Source organism: Piliocolobus tephrosceles, chromosome 13 (genome assembly GCF_002776525.5).
Source record: "Piliocolobus tephrosceles isolate RC106 chromosome 13, ASM277652v3, whole genome shotgun sequence".
Classification (NCBI taxonomy): domain Eukaryota; kingdom Metazoa; phylum Chordata; class Mammalia; order Primates; family Cercopithecidae; genus Piliocolobus; species Piliocolobus tephrosceles.
This window is the reverse complement of record NC_045446.1, coordinates 1,165,263-1,182,686: the sequence shown is the minus strand read 5'-3', so window position 1 is coordinate 1,182,686 and position 17,424 is coordinate 1,165,263. Positions and strand designations below refer to the sequence as shown.

The 17,424-nt window shown below is 64.7% G+C and overlaps 1 protein-coding gene across 5 annotated transcripts in view; it reads right to left on the bottom strand.

The window, feature by feature from the left end:
- BRSK2 (BR serine/threonine kinase 2) overlaps positions 1 to 17,418 on the bottom strand; it is a 64,107-nt gene extending 46,689 nt beyond the window's left edge. For 3 of the 5 annotated variants that reach the window (XM_023183480.1, XM_023183479.1, XM_023183481.1), the window contains exon 1: positions 17,273 to 17,418. In XM_023183480.1, the coding sequence (XP_023039248.1) occupies positions 17,273 to 17,363 (91 nt within the window). In that variant the 5' untranslated portion in view covers positions 17,364 to 17,418. The remainder of the gene's footprint in view (positions 1 to 17,272) is intronic. The other 2 variants (XM_023183478.1, XM_023183477.1) reach the window with 1 other exon arrangement.
- Between the last annotated feature and the right edge of the window lie 6 nt (positions 17,419 to 17,424).

Sequence of the window (17,424 nt, the reverse complement as noted above, 5' to 3'; positions counted from 1 at the left end):
TTCTGGGAAGACAGGGGGGACCTGGCACAGGCTTTGGCCTCAGGATACCCCCAGCTTGGTGGCCACTGTGTGAAGACCCCCACCCCACACAGCCTCCTCCCCAGTTCTCCCGTGACTGCTGCCCTGGGGCTGGACGCTGGACTCCTAAGGTGGATGGTGACCTGGGACCCTGAACTCCACCCTCCCCAAAGCCAGGGGCTACGAGATGGATCAGCAGGAGCTGGATGGATCCCTGGGGCATGAGTGTGGGGCTGCAGGGGGCTGCTGGACACAGGGAGGGGAACCGGCCAGGTGGCCAAGAGAAAGCCCCAGCAGTGGAACTGTGGGCTCTGGGAAGCGGTGGAGGGAGGCTGGGGCCCAAGGCCAGGCCCGCCCTGTGCTCCCCACGCCATGAGCCTCACCGTTCGCCCCAGGGAGGCCAGAGGATGGGCTGCAGACAGCATGGGGCTCAGAGGTGGAGGGGAAGGACCTGGGACCAGGAACCCTCCACCAGGAGGTGACGGAGGAGGCGCCTGGGCAGCCCCCGCCTGCTCTAGCTGCAGGGCAGGTGGGCTCAACTCCAGGGTGGGCAGGAGACCCAGGCGGCCTTCCCTGGAGGGCACAGGTGCCCTGAGGCTGTGGATCTGAGGGCACACTGGGCAAATGGAGCAGCAAACAGCCCCTCCCTGCCGGGCCTGCCCGCACTCTGGGAAAACCCTCCTGGAGGCTGCACCTGCCTGGAGGCAGCGGGACCCAGTCCCAGCGGAGCCCAGATGATTACGTTAGACTTCCATTAACCGGTTTTCACAAGTCAATATTGTGAGATTAGCCCGATGAAACATTTTGCCTGAATCCTGTAACTATTCGGTGATTCAGTCTCTGAAGCTAGTGTCCTAGTTTAGGGGCTGTGTGGAGGCCCCTAGAGGGTCTAGAACCCCCCAGAGCTGCTAGAACCCCTGCACAGCTGGGGCCTGAGGCACCCCATGAAGGAGGGGGTGTCCTAGGGGTCAGCAATTTCCTTCAAGGTCACGCAGGACAGACAGCACGAACAAGGGATTCGGAGAGTGGGTCCGTGAAGGGAAGATGAGCGTGACGCTGTGGCCAAGGGTCCGACGTGAGAAGCCCCCCAGGTGGACTCTGTGGGGCCGGGAACACACTTCCTGTGTGGACACCATGGCATGGCCAGAGGGGCACAGGGGCCAGCAGGGCCCTCTGCAGGCAGTGGGGCTGTAGCAGACACCGCAGAGGTGGCCGGCGGGAGCCAGTCAGAGCTGGTGACCCACGCCAGCCTCCGAGACGGCTGGGATGGAAAAGAGACAGCAGATGTGGGGGGCCCACGCAGAGGCCGCAGCCACCACAGCAGCCTCCTCTAGGGCCTGCAGCTCCCTCCGCTCCGCACCTGCCAGGCCCCACCCTTGGCAGCCCAGGGGATGGCTACCAAGGTGCCATGGTGATGTTGGGGCCCCCTTCCCTGCAAAACCGCAGGAGCCTCTGCCTGTCATCCCAGGTGCAGGCAGACAAGGATGCACAGACCTGCACACACAGACGCACGCGCACACATGTTTGCACACACAGGCAGGCACACACGCACATACCTGCACATGTCAACGCGCCACACACAGACGCGCGCACACACACACCTGCACACGGACGTGCACACACATGCATGCACCTCAGCACCCTCGTGGAGGGACCAGACAACTGGGCTCCTCTCTTCCAAGCTGCAGGCTGACACCCTGCCAGCCCCTCCCCAGGCCCTGCGACGGCCCAGTGACAGGCCTACCCCCACACCCTCCAGCAGCACAGCCGGCAGGGGGCCGAGTGCTGGGCACAGCTGTCCTGGCCTCTGCAGGCCTCCTCATGCCAACTCTGTGTGGCCCATTCTAAGAGCTTGGGGCTTGCTGGTATCCTCTACAGGGGTTCGGGGCCCTGGCCCTCCCGTGTTGCCAAACACCAGCTCTGCTCGCCCCGCATGCAAGTGGCTGAGCCCTCTGGGGTCCTAAGTGGCAGGGACAGCCCAGGTGTGGCTCAGTTTATCTTTTTTTTTTTTTTTTTTTTTGAGACAGAGTCTAGCTCTATCACCCAGGCTGGAGTGCAGTGGTGCAATCTCAGTTCACTGCAAGCTCCGCCTCCTGGGTTCACGCCATTCTTCCCCCTCAGCCTCCCCAGTAGCTGGGACTACAGGTGCCCACCACCATGACTGGCTAATTTTGTTTGTTTGTATTTTTAGTAGAGACGGGGTTTCACCGTGTTAGCCAGGATGGTCTCGATCTCCTGACCTCGTAATCCGCCTGCCTCAGCCTCCCAAAGTGCTGGGATTACAGGCATGAGTCACTGCACCTGGCTGCCAAGCTGGTCTTGAACTTCTGCCCTTGTGATTCACCCGCTCTGGCTTCCCAAAGTGCTGGGATTCCAGGTGTGAGCCACCATGCTGGGCCCAGTTTATCTTCTAAGTGGCCTCTGGCGGCCAGGCAGGGAGGGGAAGGCCGGGCAGGAGGAGGGGAAGGCTGGGCAGGGAGGGGAAGGCAAGCCTGGGAGAAGGGCAGGGAGGGGAAGGCAAGCCTGGGAGAAGGGCAGCCAGGAGGAACCGCTGGCCAAGGGACACCCTGACCTTGGCAGGGGTGCAGGCAACAAAGAGGGTGAGGAGCTGGGGCAGAGTCGGGAGGGTCCTGTCTCCATATCTTGGGTGGGTTTAGGAGCTTGTGGGGCCTTGTGGGGATCTGGGAAGGCTGGGGATGGAATGGCACAGGTGCGGACCAGGGTCTGATGTGGACAGGAGGGGCGCCTGGGGCTGGGCCAGTCACTCTGCAAGGGGTGCGGGGCCTGCGGGGCCAAGGAGCAGGGGCTGGATGGGGTCACTGCCACGCAGGCAGGCAGGAAGGGCTGGGCGCAGGAGATGCGGGTCGCTGGCTGGGGCCACACCAGGAAAGGGCGGACCTCCCCACCTTGGCACAGAGCACAGTCTTCAGGCTGCCCTGAGCCCAACAGCTCCACACCCCATCTTCCTGGCTCAACCCTGGGTCCTCACAGCTGGGGAGCAAAGGTCAATGGCCAAGCCTGTGCCCTTGTGGGGAGCTGGTGCTGCTGGTCAGTCCCCCATCCCAGACCCCTGAGCAGGACAGGGTGTGTTTTCCTAGAAGAAGAGGCTGGGGCTGGCAGGTCGCTGCCTGTAACTGTTGGGTACTGGCTGCAGGCAAGCCCTAGGACCGCAACTACTCAACTCTCACACAGTGGGGCTGCCACCGGCTCCGCCAGCCATCCTGAGCTTCACGAGCCACGGGGGAAAGCTGGGCAAGGCTGGCACCTGCACACACAGGTGGGCACGCACGCACACACCTGCACATGCAGACACGCCACACACACACACACACACCTCCCAACCCGGCTGGCACGCAGGGCCTCAGGAGCATCATCAGCTCCTGTGCCAAGTGGGGAGGGGTGGAGGGTCCTGAGCAGAGGGCTGGGAGGGCAGTGTCCATATTCCCTGCCCCACAGGCTGGCCCAGGGCTGTGGACGAGGCAGCCTGGCCCAGGCCGCTCCCAAGCCCCCTCCCAGGGTGACTGACCTCCCTGGGGAGGGGCTGGAGGCTGCCCAGGCCCCTCAGAGAGACCCTCCACGACCCCCTAGACCACCAGAGACGGAGGCCCACACCCCTTGGAGAGCCACCCCCACCCCCTAGACCACCAGAGACGGAGGCCTGCATGCCCACCTGCCTGCCACACCTTCAGGGGCCTTGTGCCAGGACACGGGGGCAGGGAGAGCTGGGGAGGGACTCCATGCAGGGCCCCTTGGTCACTCTCCCACAGGGCGGAAGTGCTGAGCCCTGCCCCCAACCCAGCGAGCCTGCCTGTCCCAGAGGAGCCGCTGCAGAGGTAATCTCCAGGGCGCAGTAAGAATAGAGCTGCTTAGCGGGCAGCGGGTAGCAGGTGGCTTGCAGGAAGGGCAGAAGGGGGAGAGGCAGGGGCCGCAGGCCCATGCCCGTTGCTGCTGCCCTCCAAACGTCAGCTGAGCGCCTTGTGGTCTTAGAGGCAGGGGTCACATCAGGAACCCCCTCTGCCCTCCGGAGGCCGGTGCTCCGGCTGACCTCCAGGGAGGGGCCGTGCAGACGGTCTCCCCCGAGGACCCTTCCCCACCCCTACCTCCTCCAGGTGCCGGGACAGGGATGGAGGGGAAGGCAGAGCAAGGCAAGGAGCAGAGGCAGGTGCAACACTCAGCCAATGGGACATCTATCCTGGAAGGCTGAGGCAGAGGGAGGCCTGGCTGGGATGACGGCCTCCTCCCGTGCCACTACCCGAAGAGGGGATGTGACAGGACAGCAGGGTCAGGAAGAGGGGCGGCATCAAGGACATGGGGCCCGGAGACATGAGGGGAACACAGAGGAGTGAGGCCCTGGGCAGGGAGCCAGCTCCCTGCACCTGGATCCCACGGCACCTGCAGGTGGCTGCGGCAGGGGCAATCCACACAATGGCCACAGGGCTGAGTCTGCAACCTCTCGGGGCCAGGCCAGAGGCACTGTGCACCCACACGGGCTTCTGTGGGGTAGGGGAGAGGGTGCTGGCTCTGGAGGCTTTCACCCAGACAGATGCGAATTCAGCTCACACTGACTGGTCAAAGCGAGTCAGTCCTTGACCTACAGCTGCCACCTGACTTGGAGGGGTAGGAAGAGGGGTGGGAAGGAGCTGAGACACCCAACACAGCCCCAGAATCTGAGCGGAGCTAGGCAGGCCCCTCTAAGGAAAGCCCAGACAGACCCGAAGAGGCCAAGGGCCCTGGAAGGTCTCCCAGCAGGTGAGTGAAGCCCAGGAGAGGAGCAGGGGCTTGGGTACAACTCCAGGCCAGGCTCACCCCGTTCGCCCCATCTGACCAGGTCTGCTGCCCCTGCCTCCCATCCCAACTCCCATGATGCCCCACCCCAAGCTGGGCAGTGGGGCCTGGAGCCCGGCCGCCTCCCGCCATGGGTAAGCACTCAACGTGTTTCCCTGAGACATGCCTGGACATTCCCAGGTCACTCTCAGCACAGGCCCTGCGGGGGCTTGGTCTATCCAACGTCACCACGAGCCACACAGCCCAGCACAGAGCCCACTTCTGTCCCACCAGCACGGGGTCCGCAGGTGATCATCAGTGCACCAGGTGCCACAACAGGACTGTCACCCAGCACCAGCAGGTAAGGACCTAACAGCGTTGTCAAATACCACCCAACTGGGGTGACGGGAGCTCAGGCCACACTGTCAGAGGTGGGGTGTCAGTTATCCCCTTTTCACACCAAACAGCCAGCCCCAACCTCCGCTGGGAGGACCCCTCCTCCGCTGCCCCTGCCCATCCCCCATGAGTCTAAGGGTTTTGTAGCCTCCTGAGTGGAAGGAGCAGAGAGGGGGCTGAGGCCAGGAGCCCGGGGCCCTCGGGCCTGAGAGCAGCCTTCAGCTCCAACCCCCAGCACCAGCAGGGGCACCAGCAGGATAGCCCTGGTGGGGAGGACCCCACAGTGACCGGTGAGCCAGTGAGGCTGAGGCCTGGGGTGAGGGGTGGCCACCTCACACGCTCTGCCACACACAGCAGCCTCCAACCTGGGCTAGGGGACGACTGCCAAGTTCCCTCCAGCAGGCAAGCCTGGCCGGTCAGGTCATAGCAGGCAGAGACGAGGGCACTGCCCCAGGGGAAGGGCGGCGTGGACACAGGTCCCCTGAGGACGAGGCCCCATGCCAGCTGGCCCCACAGGCGAGCTGTGGGATGGGGGACTCAGCACCCCATGGGTCAGGGGCCAGGCAGATGCCTGCAGCCAGGCACCTCCCCCGGTGGAAGCCCCGTGGGGCCCACCCGTCCTCCCGCCCACACCATCTGCAAACGCCCTCGGCCGCCCCGGCGTTTGCTGGAGAAGGTGCTCATCTGTGCACTTCGATTAGTCACAAATCCCCGGGGATTTGGGGTTTTGGGTCAACAAACCTCCCAGCTGATCTGAGCCCTCTGTCTCCTCAGACGCAATCGCAGCCCCTCGCTGTCCAGCTCAGCGCCCCTCCCGCCTCCTGTGCTGGGGGCTGGGCTCCCAAGGCCCGTTCCCTCCCCGTGCGTCAGCTGCCCCCACTCCACTCCCTCTACCTTTGGCAGGAGACCCTCTGTCCCCGAGTGAGGGGCTGTGGGCCTGAGTGGCCTTTTCTGTCCTGGCCTCCTGAGTCCTGGCCCTCCACCAGTGCCCAGGCAGGATCAGATGAGGCCCTAGAGGACCCTCTCCTGTGTGTGGGGAGCTCCAGGGGGACACTGCCCTTCACCCACCAGGAGGGCCCGGCTGGCCTTAGAGGCAAGTCCCCGGAGGAGAGTGGGGCAGCCAGAGGGTTACACTCAGCACCACCCACCCTCTGCAATGCTCCTCCCAGGAGGCGGGGCTCAGGAATGGACTAGGCTCAGGTCACGGCAGCCTGGAGCTGGGTTTGCAGCAGTAGCTCCTCTGCTCACACCCATCTGGCCCCAAGACCACCTTCTCAACCTCCTGCAAGTCACCTGCCCTCAGGCCACATGAGCCCTGAAACAAGGTGACTTGGACGAGTTTGTCACAAAGGGCTCCCAGGAGTGAGCTCCAGGGCACCTGGACCAGACCCCACCACAGCCCGCAGTGCCTGCCCTGCCTCGGGGAGCCCCGACGCCCACTGTCTCTGGAGAGTGCGAGGCCAGGCCCCCCAGCCTTCCCTAGGCTGCTCCATGCCTGCTCTCCGGCACCCACACGCAGGGGCACCCTCAGCTCTGCGGGGCCCTGGCCCTCCCTCTCCCCTGCAAGTTAAAGACAGAGACGCCCTGGCAGGGCACGAGGGGTGGGGCCTGGGGGTCTGCTCAGGGCCCAGGGCTGGGGGACTGGCAGCAGGAGGTACCGAGCACATTGGTTTCCTCCTGCCCCTCCTCAGCACAGAACCAGAGACCCACAGCTGAGGACAGGTTTGGGATCTTGCCAAAACCCCCCGACCCTCACACATCTCTCTCCAGCTGCAGCTGGGCTGCGAGGACCCAGCACCAAGGCAGGCGCCCTCGCAGGAGGCTGAAGCTGCAGACTTCAGCACGGCTGGTGCTGGACAGCTCCCTGGGGCCTCCCCGCCTGCGGGACAGGGCGCAAGGTCTCTTCCTCTTACTCAAAGCCGGGGAGCTCCCTGCTGTGTCCTCTCTGCTCCGGGACGACGCAGCAGAGCAGGGGCTTCTGTACCACCCATGGCCGCCGCTGCCTTCCCTGGAGACCAGAGAGGACGGGCAGGGGCTGCGCCAGCGGCTGCCGTGGGCCCAAAGGGGCTCTGAGCAGCCTGCAGGAGGCAGGGCTGCTGGCCCAGGAGTGAGGTCCCCCTGCTCCAGGAACATACTCCTGGGTACGCTGGCCCTGGCCCCAGGGGCTCCTGAGCCCTCCAGACCGTGCAGGAAGGTGGGGGGCTGGCAAAGCAACCTATTCTTCCAGGCTGTGACAATCCCAGGCAGACAGACTCACCGTGAGACGCAGGCACATCCGGGAGAGCACCCGTACCCCAGGCGAGAGCACCGACTCACAGACACCCGGCAGGAAATCCAAAAATACAGACCCGCGAGGGCAGCCGCGCATCAACCGCTCACAGGTGAGGTGTGACACCAGGGGCAGGTGCTCAGGACACAGGCCAGGCGCCTCGGCAGGGCAGCTCTGTGAAGATGGGAGCCTAGAGGCCTGCGGAGTGGGCAGGGCGTCCCCTGCCCCCTGCAGCTCTGTGATCGGCTCCACCACTGTTCTGTCTGCTGGTCCTCCCCGATGCCCCACGGTGGCTGTCCTGACACTCATGTGGCCTGAATGAAATGAGCCCCCAATGCCCCACGTTGAGGCCAGGCTGGGAGCCGGGCACCACAGGGACAGAAGGAAGGAGGGTCACACAGCCCCGCTGCTGGCAGTCCCTGGGCCAGAGGAGCAGACGCCGCAGGGTCCCAGCACCACGAGGAGCCTGGGGAGGGCCACGGCTAGATGGGAAGGGCCCCAGCCCTGGGCTGGCTCCTCATCTGCACGCCTCCCAGGGCCACAGTGTCGCAGGTGGGCAGCTGCAGGGCCCAGGCAGAGCCGGCGAGTCCTCCACTCCCTGCCCCCACCACAACGGAGAACAGAGCTGACGGGGCCCCACTTCTCCCACGTGGCATCTGCCCCCAAGACCACCTGCATGTGTGAGACACACAGTGAACATTCCAGAATGTGTGTCCTGAGGCAGGCCAGGGCGTTTTGCTGGCCCTGTGCCTGGCTTGGTGCTGGCAGCATTTGCTGCCCAGGAAGGACGTGGATGGGTGGAAGATGGTACCCGCGGCTGCCACACAGGGTCAGGGGTTATGGAAGAGGAGGCCACCGCCCAGGGTCAGGGGTTATGGAAGAGGAGACCACCGCCCAGGGTCAGGGGTTATGGAAGAGGAGCCACAGCTACCCCAGCTCTCCAAGTGGGGTCCCCCAACCAGTGTCAGCTTCATCTGGAAAATCCTGAGTGATGTGGAGCCCAGGCCCACCCCATGCCTGGGCCTCCGGGGAACGCTAAGGCTCAGGGCCCCTGGGAGCAGCCGCCAGCCATGGAGAGGGCAGGAGACTGAGTCCACGGCTCCAAGCAGAGCCCAGCACCTGCCCAGTTCCTCCTGCAGGGAGACTGGGCTGGTGGTGGAGGCCCAGGCCTGGGAAACGTTCTTTTAAAGTTAAAATCCCAGCATCTGACTTGCTTCCTGCCGGTTTCTAGAAATCAGTGCTAATTTCTCAGGGTGGTAACGGCCCTTTGATTTTCAAGAGTTTCTCTGTTATATGTGCACACCAAATGTTTACAATAAACGGTGCCTGGGACTATTTCTGCATAACAGAGGTGAGGGGTGTTGCTGGCAGCTATGGGGCAGTGCTCACCAGGCTTGGGGCACTCTCCTCTGCTCCCATGTGAAAACACCAGGACGTGGAGTGACGCCTCCACCCCAGAAAAGCCTCGGGAACCACAGAGCTGGGGCTCAGCCACCACACCCCAGGGTACCAAGGACGAAGGAGGCTGGGCCCGATGGCACTGGGGAATTCGGTCAGGCCCAGAACTCACTGCTTCCCATGTACCTCAAATCCCCCACATCCACCCGGCAGAAGGCAGAGCCACAGTGGGTGACATGGGATGCGTCCAGAGTCACTGTGGCAGCAGAGGGATAGGCAGGACAAGCTCCTCACCAGCCCAGAGCCCTGTGGGTGCAGCCGCCAGTTTGAGCCCCGAGGAACCATGCAGCCCTGGCATCCCCAGCTGGGCCCAGCTGACCGGCCCGGCCTTGCCACAATCCCTATCACGGCTCACAGCTCATGGCTCCACGCTCGCTGTCCTCAACAGAGAGAGCTCCACAAAAATCCCATCGGCTGGGTGAGAGCTACACACTGATGCCATCTGATCTGCTTCTCCCCTCTCGGGCACCATGGCCCACAAGCCATCTCCCCTCCTTGGCTCTGCCCTGAGGGTGACACTGGCCCCAGGGGCAGGGCCAGGCCCTGGGCTCAGTCCCGGCAGGTGCAACCCCCTGGCACCACCCCACCGTCCTGTCTAAGCCACTGCACAGATAGGGAAACTGTGGTGTGGACACAAGTGACCATCAGCCAGTGTCTGGAACCACATACCCTGGAGGTGGCCCTGCCCTGGGGGCCTTGCCCACAACAGACAGCACAGGAACGTCCTGACCAGAGACCCCCAGTCACAACAGCTCTGTGGCTCTGGCCTGGCGCGGGGCTGCCTGCCCAGCTCCTTCTGGCTGGAGGTGCCTGTGTGCTGTGGAAGGGACGGAGTCATTCTGTAGCCCCCTGCAAACCCTGTCTGCAAGAAGTCACCATGGGGCTGGCAGAGGGACCCCCAAGACCCCGGACGGCACAGGATGAAAGCCAGGGATGGCCGCAGGTGCCAACGGCCAGTCTCCACCCCAAACACCAAAAGCAAGTGGAGGGGCTGGAGGGCTCCAGGCTCCAGGGGACCCCAAGCATCTCCTGGTGCCTACCAGGGACCTGGGTACACCCAGGCCCCATCACAGATGAGCAGGATGGAGCCTGAGCATGGGGACCAGGGCTCCCGAAGCCACACCAGCAGGGCCTGCAGCCTAACCCTGGGGAAGAGGCTGCCCTGGCCTCTACGGACTGGGGCCACTGCCTCCTGCCTGGACCCCTCGGGGCTTGTGTGGGAGGGGAACCTCTGGCCCCCGGCCTGGCTGGCCCTCTGTGCTGCCCTGCACTCTGCAGGAACTTAATGACACCAAGCGGCTGCACAGGGGGCAGCTGAATGAGCCCCCAACTGGCCACCCCAGGTCTCTGAGAACCCAGCTTTGGGGCTGCCTCTCCACCCCCTGCACCCCCAGGGGGCAGGGTCAAAGTGCCTGACATGACCACCCTGGCCACCACCCTTCCCGGGGCAGGCATCACACCTGTTACGTCTGTGTGCACAAGATAACTCTCGGACCCAGGGCAGTGACGTCACCCCCGCCCAGGGAAGCGGCCGATCAGGGGCCCAGACCAGCCCCAACCAGGCAGCTCAGGCAGCGGCTGGTCCTGAGGCTGACTCAGGGTGCCGAGGACACGGGCCTGACGCCAGCTGTGCAGAAGGGCTTTCCCTCAGCATGCAGGGCCACCACGCACTGCCCCTCAGTTCCTATCCTGACCCCTTCTCCCATACAAGGGGCTCCCTGGGGGCTCTCAGGCCAAGCCACCCACAGAGGCCACATTCTGGGCCAAGCAGGCTCCCTGTGCCCCCGCAAACAACCCACGGCTCTGAGACTCAGCCCCATGTACAGCCGTCCCCGCTGTATCACGGGACCATGCAGGCGGCCGTCCAGGCGCCCTCTCGCCTCTGCCTGGTGGGGGGAAGGCCAGCCTGCCCTCCAGGGCCCTGGGCTCCAGCTTAAGCCAAGTGGGCAGTGATGGCGTGAATGCCCTGGGCACCTCCATCCCCCTCAGGCCAAGGTGCCTGGGACTCCCACCAGCCCTACCCAGCCCCATACAGCCCAGCCCCAGCACAGAAGTGTCCGTTCCTCTCAGCCAGTGCCACGAGGCTGCCATGGCCACCCAGGAAAGGCAGCTCTGTCCTCACAGGATGGCACCCCCAGGGCAGACAGGACCCAAGCTCAGCCCAAGGACATGGCACCCAACAAGGAGCACGGTGCCCAGAGAGACACATGCCAACCGATGGGACCTTGCCATCTGTTGGGGGTGGTGCTGTCACTCTCCAGGGTTCAGAGAGGAAGCCAGGCCCAGCCTGCAGCCCAGGCCCCTGGGTCAGAGCAGCGCAGGTCTGCCACGGCCTCCGTGGGCCCCGGGACTGAAAGCAGAAAGAGCCTGGGAAGCTGGAGCCTTCCAGGAAAACGAGAAGTTTCTCTTTAACAGCGGGACTTTCGGGAGCACTGCTCTGTGGGTGGGGCCTGGCTCCCAGCTGCTGGGCCCAGAACACTGGCCCCTCAGAGGCGGTGGAACAAGGCCTGGACCTGGCGGGCCGGGCCCTGAAAGGCAGCCGGCCTGGTACAATCCCTGCTTTGTCCCTGCAGCTTCTGCCCCAGCCCAGCCTCCATCTTGTCCAGAGCCCCAGGCAGCTGGCTCAGGGCAGCCTGGCCCGGCGGACATCCCTGGGACGAGGCCTTGGGCAGGCCTGCAGGCAGCTCCATCAGCCCGGGCTGGGACCTGGGGCTTGGGCCTGACAGGCACCAGCCCAACAGGTGAAAACGGGGCTGCCCTGCACAGAGGAGGTGGGGGGATACCATTAACTTCCTGCAGAGCTCAGGGGAGCACAGAGGACCAGACACGCAAGCCCCAAGGGGCCTGACAGATGCTGGTCTGCCGTCCTCTTGCTCGGCATAGTGTTTCCAGCCACTGGAACCTCGCACAAGCTTCAGGGAAACCCCATTCTACACACAGGGGTCCTGAGGCCCCAGTCCCTCTGCTTCTGAGGGTCCAGGGTCCAGGTGGGCTGTCCAGAGCTGCGGGCAGGGCCCAGAACTGCACGGTGACGCCCCACAGTGCCACCATCCAGGCACAGCCCCGCACAGGTGGTTGCCGGCGTCCGGCAGTCACAGGGGTCAGCCCGCCTCCTCTCCTGGTGCCAGCCGCCCAGCAGGGCTGCTGACTTCAGAGACGGCCTGACCCTCCCCAGGTGCCCAAAGAAGTTGGTCTGTGCCTAGTGAGGACTGGAAGGCACAGAAGCCCTCACACAAGCGCCACCAGGTGATGGTGACGGGGCCTTCCCGAAGGCTACTCCTGAGTGGCAGACTGGTGCAGCCAGTGGCCGACGGGGAGGCGCAGCCCACTCAGTCTGTTCCCAGGGACTGGGGTCGGACCTGCCTTTGGGCCAGCCTGGAAGGGGTCTCCTGTCTGCTGCAAGGCTCCCAGAGCGCCAGAGCAGGGTGAGGCCATGATGAGAGGCCCCGGGGTCACTCCAGGAGTGAGAACCAGGAGAGGTCACTCAGGCCCAGGTCCAGAAGCCAGTCTGAGCAACCCTGGTGTCCTGGGGTACAGGCCTTGCTGGCCCCACGCAGTTCTCGAGGCGGCTGGAAGGGAAGAGGCACCAGGAATGGGGGACGTGGGGGTCTACACACACCTGGTGCAGCAACAACCCTAAGACATTCCCAGCCACCCTCAGAGCAAGGAAGGGGCCCTGACCACCATGGCAGCCAACGATGGTGGGGACCCAGTCCCTGGAGCTTTGGCGGTGGGCAGGAGCCACAGCCCTTGGCAGTAGCCCCAGCTGGGCCCGCGTGAGATCTGCCACAAACAGATCCCCTTGAAGCCTAGGGGCCAACCTCGCATCACAGCCCAGGCCCTGCATGCCCAGTGGTTCTGGACATGACTCCCTGCTTGGGCAGACGGTGGAGCAGGTGGGGCGGCAGCCAGCCACGGTGACTCTGAAAAGTCCTCCCTGGCACAGCTGGGGGTGGGGGCACAGCCTGGCCTTGAGGCTTCCACATCCAGGAAATCCATGACGTACACACGTCTCAGCAGAGCCAGGCCAGCACGGCCAGCACGGTCAGGGTCGGGCGGTGCCCTCTGCCCATTGTCTTTTCAGCCATTGCCAGCCAGTGACAAGGCTGGGAAACCTGTGTCAACAGGGACACACACACACACACCTGAGGTACCCAAGGCCACAGTGGGTGGGGACAGGACAGGGGCCTAGGGCTCCCGCCTCCAACGACCCTCCCACCTCCAACGACCCTCTCACCCCTGCCTGTCCTCACCACCCGGAACCTCTGTGCCAAGGGCCCTGACAGGGACACTCAAGGCCAGCTCTCAGCTGGAAACGGGGCTCCCTGCGGAGGGCATGCAGGGTGGGAAGACTCTAGGGGCAGCAACTTGAGGCCTCCACCCTGGCGCAGTCACTGGCATGGTGCCCGACACCAAATGGGCCTTTCCAGGGACTTTGGGGGGCAGGGAGACTTCAGATGGGAGGGCTGCCCGCCATGCCGGCTCCCCGGCCTCTGTGCACAGGGCCCTTGAGAACAGCGTCCTGAGACCCAAGCTTGTGGAAACCCCGTGCAGGGCAGATGAGGGGTTCAGCCTAGCCCCAGGCGGCTGCCGCTCTAACAAAACAGCTGGGGTCAGATGGCCAAGGCCTGATGCAGGGAGGGCCACAGAATTCCCCGGGTCTCACAGCAGACACCCCACGCTGAGTCCACTTTCACAGCTAGGGAGGCTGCCAGTCCTGTCTGCCCATGAGCTCTCCAGGCTCAGCCCTGCACAGCCCACCTCCAGGGCCCATCTCCAAGGGCCCATCTCCAAGGGCTCATCTCCAGGGGCCCATCTGCAGGGGTGGCCCATCTCCAGGGGCCTGCACACCACAGCCAATCACTGCCCATCCTGTTCAACTTTCTAAACCAACCTCATCTCAGGCCAGCTTCCTTCCCCTCCACATCTGCCTCCAGCTTCTGGACTTGGGGTCACCCTCAGGGTCTCCCAGGCACAGGCTCTCCCTCCCCTCACCTGTTCCATCTTCACTGGCTCCTCCCACCCCAGGACCCCTCTCCACCCTGGCAGCCACCAGGGCTCAATTCTCCTAAAGGCCATTGAGAACGTGGAGGGGATGTCCCAGGTCCCTGGCAGCCTAGGGCCCTCCCCCACACCACAGCAGGTGAACACTGCCAGGTGAGCTGCAGTGCAGCCCCTCATCCTATCTCCTTTGCTCCCTCCCAGGGAGCCCTATCCCAGCCACATTCCTTCTCCCAAGCCCCAGACAGAGGATTCCCAAGGGTAGGCCTCTCATCGTCCTATGCAGCCCACCCACCTGCCCCAAGAACAGCTCCAAGGGCCCGAGGTTCTCCAGCTCCTCCCACAGGGCCCTCCCAGGCCCCTCAGGTTTCAGGAGCTGAGCCCAGGTTTGGGCAAGAAGGTGCCCTGCTCTGCGTACTGATGGGGCACAGGGACAAAGGCACACAGGGACAAAGGCCACCCAGCCTGTGCCACACACCCTCCTGGACCTGCACGCCCCAACTCGGAGCGTCTGCACCCTCCAACCTCCACAGTTGCCCTCGCTGGCAGGGACTGTGTCTCGGCATCCCTGCAGGGGTCAAGCTCAGATGAGGCTACACAAGCCTTTCTCGGACCCGAGAAAAGCTGGGGCAGCACCTTTGCAGGTGGGTGCCCACCCCGACCCCAGACTACACCCCCCTAGGTCTCGGCCAGAAACCACCGAGGAGCCGGCGAGGAGGCTTACACAGCTGCTCAGCGCTCTGACGGCTTCACCTGGTGCCTGGCTCCAGTAGTGGGACCACTGGAGGCGACCCCCACGGCCACCGAGGGGAGCTGTGCAGAGGACGCCCCATGCAGAAGGATGACCGACCGTACAACCACACCGGCCCCGCAGGAGGCACAGACCCAACAAGCCAGGCAGGTGCTGTACAGGGGAGACCATGGAGCACTCGCGTTGAAAGGCACAAGAAGACAGCCGACGGGACCCTGCAGCGCCTAGAAGCGGCGTCCTCCAGGCCCCAGAGGGAGGCTGTGTGGTCTCCCCTCCCCACACGGCCAGACTCCCCAAGGGCAGGTTGTGGAGCATATTTTTGGCCCACCTTCCAACAGGCCCCAGCTTGGGTCAGCTGGGTGGAAGGGCTCTCGTGGTACCATGAGGCTTACCGCCACTGACCACCTCCCTCTCAGTGGCCACCTCGAGTCGAGCAGCTCCCACTTTCAAGGACTCAGGCAGAGGGGAGGAGATGAACAGAGAGGGCCAAACAAAACTGCCAGCCACAGACACAGGGAAGGGGCTGGAGTCGTGTCCACACCAACAGCCCCCCAAGCAAGGCCTCCACAACTCCCCTGTGTCCAGGTCCCCGGAGAAGCGTTCTCAACGGCAGGACCAGACCGTCCTCGGGCGGTGGCGGCCAGAAGCTCAGCCTCCCGTTCTCCCACGGAGGTCTCCTGGCAGGAAGCCTATCTCCCTCTTGAGCTTGGGACCTGGCAGCTCTCCTGGCATCTGCTGCCAAGTGGCCCAGCACACATCCTCGGGGCCCCACATCCACCCAACTCCCGGTGAGCCTTCAGCAGCAGCAACGGGAAGATGCACAGAAATGGTGGCCTTCTCCAGGGCCCTGCCAGCGACGCACTTGCGCTCTGCCCATCAGAACTCAGGAGAGAGGGGCCACTTTGTGCCCCCCCTCGAGCTGTTTTCTAAATATCTCTCTCAGCACGTTGTAGACACACACAGCCCATCCTTTTGTATTCATTACTGTTAATTACAGTGGAAACCTCCCGTAATTAACTGCCACCAGCAGAACTCCATGAAGACTGGAGACCAGCCCCTACCCACCGAGGCCGCGCACAGCACATAACTCATCCCACAGCACATAACTCATCGTATCCTCACTTACACACGGATGTTTCCTTATAATAACATTTTATTGGGACCCTAATTGGATTATCTCACTGACTCCTGCATCCCGCTGCCCTGGGCCCTTCCTTCACCACGGATTTCACAAACTAGTTTTTCTTTCCGGGAAAGACGAGAATTTTGAACCCAGGTGACATGGGCTGAATGCCACCTCCTCTCCAACTCAGGCCACACCACCGCAACTGCCCAGACCCTGCCCTGTGGCCAGGGGCCCCTCCGTGCCGTGGCTGGTGGGGGAAAGCTGTGCACCCAATGCAAGGGGGTTCCCCTGAACCCCCCGGCCCAAACCCCTTCCTGCAGCTCTGCCTTAGTTACATCACAGCCACGGTCCTCCCCCAAGAGCCTGGGCCTGGCCCACTTTCCTTTCCCAACGCCACCTCCCAGCTCCTCCTCTGTGCAGCCGTGAGGGGCTGAGCCTCCACCCTGCACCAGCGCCCTCCTCCTCCTTCCCTCCACCCCTGCCTGCCCGGGTCTAAGGAACTTCTCGGATTGGAAGGGAAAGGCAGTGCCCTGGGACCTCGGGGACACCAAGAGACAGGCCGGTCCTGGGAGAAGAAAGAAAATGGCTGAGCCCCAGCCTCCACAAAGGCGACTCTGTGAACGCGCCTGACGGACCAGATGAAGGGCTAGCCAAGCCCAGCGGCCCGGGGAGAGTTGGCCACATGCGAGGGTAGCCGGGCTTGCCTCTGGCCTGGGTCGGGCCTCCGCCGGTTCCCTAGAACAGGCAGGGACCCCGCCTGTTCCCTAGAATGACAGCCAGGCCCCACCGGGAAGCCCCCTCCGCCGGCAGGCCGCGGGGCCGCTCCACGGGTCAGGTCCCACGCACTTCTTGTCCCGGGACCAATGGCCTCTCCCTCCCCCGGGGGAATGCAGGTCACAGACGCTCCGCCCGCCCGAGCCCGAGCCGGAGCCGGAGCAGCGCAAGGCGCTGTCCAGCCCTCTGCAGGTCCCCGCACTCTCCCGCCCCCACCGCGGAGGGAAATCGGGCCTGCCCGGAGGCCCCGGTGGCCGGCGCACGGAGGTGGGAGTCCCGCCGGGGGCGCAGCTGCTCGGGCAGCACGCCTATTAGCGCGGCCGCGGCAGACGGCAGATGGGCGCCCGCGCGGCCCCCTCCTCCCGCGGCACAATGGGCCCGGTCGCCGGGGCGCACAATGCGGCCCGGGCCGCGCACCTGCAACGGGGCCCGAGGGGAGCCTGCCCGGCCCGTGCGCCCCCGTCAGCCCGCGCGCCCCGCGCCGCGCCGCGTGTCCTTGGGCCGCGCCCGGCCGACCGCAGCCAAGCGGCCTGCAGGGTCCGCAGCGGAACCGGGACGCACGAGCGGACGGGGGCGCACGGGCCGCCCATTGTTCGCGGCCGGGGCTCGGGCCGGGCCTGTGGCTTCGCGGCCGGGGCCTCCCTCGGGCGCCCCCCACCCAGCGCGTTGCCAGCGCGGCCTCCCCGGCCCCGGCCCCCGCCCCGGCCGCACGCACCTGTCTGCCCCTTGCCCAGCGTCTTCTCCAGCCGGTAGGGCCCCACATACTGCGCGTGCTGCGCGCCGCCGTCCTTCCCCGTCGATGTCATCGCTCCGGGGCCCGGCGCCGGCCAGGGGCGCCCGGGCGCGCGGGCAGGGAGGGGCCGCCCA